At 38.1% G+C, this 4922-nt stretch overlaps 1 protein-coding gene across 1 annotated transcript; it reads left to right on the forward strand.

Moving 5' to 3' along the window:
* Nucleotides 1–1301: 1301 nt before the first annotated feature.
* On the forward strand, nucleotides 1302–4681 carry LOC116312819 (nuclear factor 7, ovary-like). Its single transcript, XM_039600767.1, has 3 exons — nucleotides 1302–1321; nucleotides 1554–1612; nucleotides 2704–4681. Exons 2-3 carry the CDS (start codon nucleotides 1565–1567, stop codon nucleotides 4369–4371), a joined length of 1716 nt encoding a protein of 571 aa, XP_039456701.1. The 5' UTR covers nucleotides 1302–1321; nucleotides 1554–1564; the 3' UTR covers nucleotides 4372–4681.
* Nucleotides 4682–4922: the final 241 nt, after the last annotated feature.

Below are 4922 nucleotides of genomic sequence, written 5' to 3' on the forward strand. Positions count from 1 at the left end.
TTTTCAAAAAAATAAAAACTAAACTAAACTAGCAAACAATTGGTAAAAACTAATTAAAACTAATATAAAATTAAAAATCTGAAGTCAAAACGAAATAAAAATAAAAACTAATGAAAATTGCGAAACTATTAAAACCCTGATCTCCAGATGCATCTGTAAGGAAAAATGGGTAATAAAAGGGTTGTGTGAAACTTGGAAACATCTCTGCATCATCTCTACCAAGACAAAAGGACTGGAGAGACTAGTGTAGCCACGACACCGCCCAGAGGTGGAGACCACAGCACTGTGGAAAAATACCACCACTCACCCAGACCACGACAGATGCATCTGGAAGCTGTTGACAATTGCCAGATTATTGCAAGTACTGCAGTAGTTTTGTTTTGCTCCCATTTTCCATGTATTACATCTGTGTGATGGCCACACATTATGAAGTCGATAACTGCCATGCAACAACACAGTCATCATGGGTTCATATTGCTTTCAAGCATGAACAACCTGTTTAAAGTCAAGACAGCCACTTGGTTCTTCTCAGTGTACTGTGTCCAAGCTTGCATCTTACATCCTGTAGATTTACACAGCCTGTAACTTTGGTCGTTTAGGCTGTAGTTGTCTGGTTTGCAGGACCTACATGATTTATATTAGAAAATCCCAAAGGAAAATGTCCAGACATAAGTTTCCCCCCTGAAGCTCAAGATTATTTGGGTTATCTGAATGGTTGACAAAAACAAAATGAAGGTTTGGGAGTGGCCTAATCCAGATTTAAGTCTGATTGAGATCTTGAACACCTGCCGTTACTTGGATTTCTCATCAGTGGAACAGAGTAACCACAATAAAGGAACAATAGATGTGAAAACACACTTGGACTGTTTTCAGCAGAAAATTTAAAAAAAAATGTAGTTCTTCTTTTTAATCAATTAGCAAAGGTATAAAGCCTGCCTAATAATTATTTGCCTGCGAAATAATGTAAAAAAAAAAAAAAATTTAAACTCAAAAAATGTAAAAGCCAATTCAGAGAGGATCATTTTATGATAAATTAAAATAATAAAGGACTATTACATAGTGCAAATCATACAGAACTAATTGAGTAGAGTCCAAAAATAAAAATTCTGAGTTATTGGAAAAAAAATCATGGTAAATTCCCTTTGTTCTCTTAGGCAGACGAGCACAAGTGAGTGAAAGAATTTAGTGTTTGCTTGCAGGCATGGGTGTGTGCATGTTTGCCTGAAAAGGTTTCATGGTATTTCTATAACAAGGAAGAGTAACAGTAAATACATTCATTCTTCCAGCGGGACAGCAAAGGACTCAGACACATGCACCACAGGTCAGTACAGTTTTGGTTACCATAAAATGGCAGCAGGCTGTATGATGGAATAATTACTACCTTTTGTAACTTGGCTGTTGAAGGCTGTAAGTTTCTACAGCAGATAAGTAAATTATGTTCCATGAGAAAGTTACAGTTACATAATCACATTCATTTTGAGTTCTGATAAAAGAATGAGTGTTTTGTATATTCTGAACTTCACTGAAACCATTTTCTGTTTTCTACTGTACAGTTCTCTCTTCAATGGTGAGCAAGTTGCAAGCCAAGATTCAAAAATCTTTCAAGGCACCTGTGTGTAAAATCTTCATCGTTACTGTAACTGCTTCAGATATTCAGATGGAGTTTTTGTGGTGATTTTACATAATTATAGCAAAGCTCATATATTTTTGCCTTTTATGTTTATTGCTTTTGAATTTGCCAGACGTGTGGCATTATTTCACTGGCAGTGCGTCTATTTTAACACTGGACCCAATTCTGTAATGTGTGAATCTTTGATCAGTGCCCTGCCTGCTCTTTTCTACGTTTGCATGCAAGTGATATTTATCTAACAGCAACATTCCATTGATATCAGGGTTCATAATCTTACCCAAGTACACTCTGGCATGCAGGCAGTTATTGAACCTTCCAATGAGCAGATGAACGACTCTAACTCCTTAGCTCATTTTGTTTTTGTTTTTTTTGTCAAACATGCGTGCAATAGCTTTCGTCATGTTTTAAATGCTTTTTATTGCCAATGTTTGAAAAGATGTTATAATTCACCAGCCAGACTCATGGGAGCTGTAGGCAACTTAAAAACCAGAAAATCCCACGGCTCACAGAATCTTAAATTTTAGTCTAATCAAAACGCAAGAAAATGGATTGATGTAATGATGTAGTTCCCGAAATTTATAAAGAAAAAAACAAACAGACAACACAGACTGCTGGCTATTGATTGGTAATATTACCCCATTCATTTGCAAAGTGCTTAAGCTAACATTTGACCTACCTGCTAGTGCGATACAAATTTCAATACAGGAGCAGTATATTTAGGTGAGAGCAAAACACAAGAACCATAGACTTCTGGCTATTGATTACTAATATTACCCTATGGTAGCTGGGAAGGTCAGCCCCTCCATCCCCACCGTCCTGATAAGGATAAGTGAAAAAAAATGGATAGATGGATGGATCTGAAATTCACTGCATTATATGTAATTTTGTTTCCCTTTACAAAAATAAAAGACTTTTAAGCATGCAGAAAATTAAATTTCTGGAACCTACAATTTCACACACACACACACACCGTGTTATTAAACATATTCTAAATATGTATTTTTTATGTTTTAAAGAAACGTTCTGGCTATAGTAATGACACTGATATGACTGATTTTCTGTTTTGGATGCAGGTCATCAACATGACGGCTGCCAGCTATCTTCTGACTGAAGAACAGCTTTTGTGCTGCATCTGTCTGGACGTGTTCAGGGATCCCGTCACACTTCCATGTGGACACAACTTCTGCAAACATTGCATCACAGAGCATTTGAATTTTAATTCCCAGCGCAACTGTCCCATGTGCAAAGAGCATGTGGATAGGAAATATAAGCTTGGTGTGAATACTTTCATATCTGAGATGGCTGTTCAGTTTAGAAAAACAGTTGGAAAGAAAGCCGATGATGGCTCAGAGCAACACGATGCCACACCAGAAAAAGTTTTTTATAATGATCTTGATGCACCTAAACGGACATCCCTGAAGTTCCTGTTCATAACTCTTGGCTTAACTTTTCTTACACTATTCTTTGTAGCTAATCTACATTTTCATCAAGCATTGTCCATCTTAAAAACTCACCAGCTGTTTAATTTTATGGAGAAGGAAGAAGACAGGATGTGTGCTGAACATGACAAACCTTTGGAGTTCTATTGCAAGAATGAACAAATGATGATATGTCAGTCATGTGTGGACACAGATCACAGATTTCACCAGGTAGTTCCCCTGAAAGAAGAATATGAAGCAAAAAAAGCACAACTTGGGATAACAGAGGCTAAAATTCAGCACATGATCCAAGAGAGACAAAGAAAAGTCCAGGAGCTCAAACAATCCTTGAAGGTCAGCACAGAAGCTGCAGACAGAGAGATGGCAAATGGTGTCCGGGCCTTCTCTGCTCTGATTAAGTCTCTGGAAAGAGCTCAGGCAGAGCTAATTGAGATGACTGAAAAGAATCAGAAAAGGACAGAGAAACAGACCAAAGTTTATATCAAAGAGCTGGAGCAGGAGGTCTTTGAGCTGAAGAGGAGACGTGCTGAAATGGAGGAAATCTCACGCTCTAAAGACCGTCTTCGTTTCCTCCAGAGCTTCCCATCCCTGAATGCTGCTCCACCCACCAAAGACTGGACAGATGTCAGCATCTGTCCAGCAAAATACGAGGGAATCACAAGGACGGCTTTGGTGAAAGCTGTGGATGAGCTGACAGAGACTATCAAAAATGAGATGAAGATGATACGGGATGCTCAGTTCAACAACCTTCGACAGAATGCAGTGGATGTTACTTTGGATCCTGATACGGCACATCCTGCTCTCATCCTGTCCAATGATGGGAAGCAAGTTCATTGTGGGGATGAATGGAAGAAACTGCCAGACAGCTCAAAAAGATTTGAACCTGCAATTAATGTTTTAGGGACACAAGGCTTCTCCTGTGGAAGACTTTACTATGATGTCCAGGTAAAAGGAAAGACTGTGTGGACGTTAGGAGTGGCCAAAGGGTCGGTCAATAGGAAGGGAGAAATTAAACTAAACCCAGAGAACGGCTACTGGACTATATGTCTGAGGAACAGAAATGAGTACTTTGCACTTGCTGCCCATCCTGTCCCTCTCTCTGTGAATGATCCCCCAGAGAAGGTGAGAGTTTTTGTAGATTATGAGGAGGGTTTGGTTTCCTTTTATGATGTAAATGCTGCAGTTCTTCTTCATTCATATACTGGCCAAACCTTCAATGACAAACTTTATCCATTTTTCAGTCCTGGTACTAGTGACAGTGGCACAAACACTGCTCCTCTAATCATCACTCCTGTCAAATAACAAAGATTGGACTAAACCTTTTTTAGAACTAGTATATTTTGGTGTTTGGTTGTAATGTTGTTTTAGTTGGTAGCTCTTGAAGGTATACTCTTGGTTTAGGTGTAAAGGAGGCTCACTAAAATCAATGTCTCACTTAGAAAAGCAGGAATTTAGAAGGAAAAGAGGTACAAATTATTTCAAAGGAATTTTTTATTCAGGTAAATGTGTGGTTTTTTTGGTTTATTTTAGAGTATTTTAGAAGAAATGAAAACAGTTTAATTAAACTTCTGTGAGTTTCTTAACCACCCTGAAATTAAACTTTGCTACTATGGATGTGTGCTATATTGTAAATTTCATACCATAAAATAAAGTTTCTCATTATTTAATACTGATTCGGGATGGGTTCTGACATAAACGGTAGTAACTAGACCGAAAAGCAGCGCACATTTCGGTGCTTTATTTTCCTGAGATGTCATACACTTTGGATTCTAGCCAATCATTTTACCTTTGCAAGCGTAATAGGCGGGCCCAGGTACGTACGTTCTTTTAGAGCAGAGCTACAGATTAAAAAT

Source organism: Oreochromis aureus, linkage group 17, assembly GCF_013358895.1.
Source record: "Oreochromis aureus strain Israel breed Guangdong linkage group 17, ZZ_aureus, whole genome shotgun sequence".
In the NCBI taxonomy this organism is placed as follows: domain Eukaryota; kingdom Metazoa; phylum Chordata; class Actinopteri; order Cichliformes; family Cichlidae; genus Oreochromis; species Oreochromis aureus.

Excerpts from the sequence above, each read along its gene's own strand:
- LOC116312819 (XM_039600767.1), top strand. The coding sequence starts at position 1,565 with ATGGTGAGCAAGTTGCAAGCCAAGATTCAAAAATCTTTCAAGGCACCT. Across the intron at positions 1,613-2,703 it reads AAAAATCTTTCAAGGCACCT|GTCATCAACATGACGGCTGC; the intron begins GTGTGTAAAATC and ends TTTTGGATGCAG.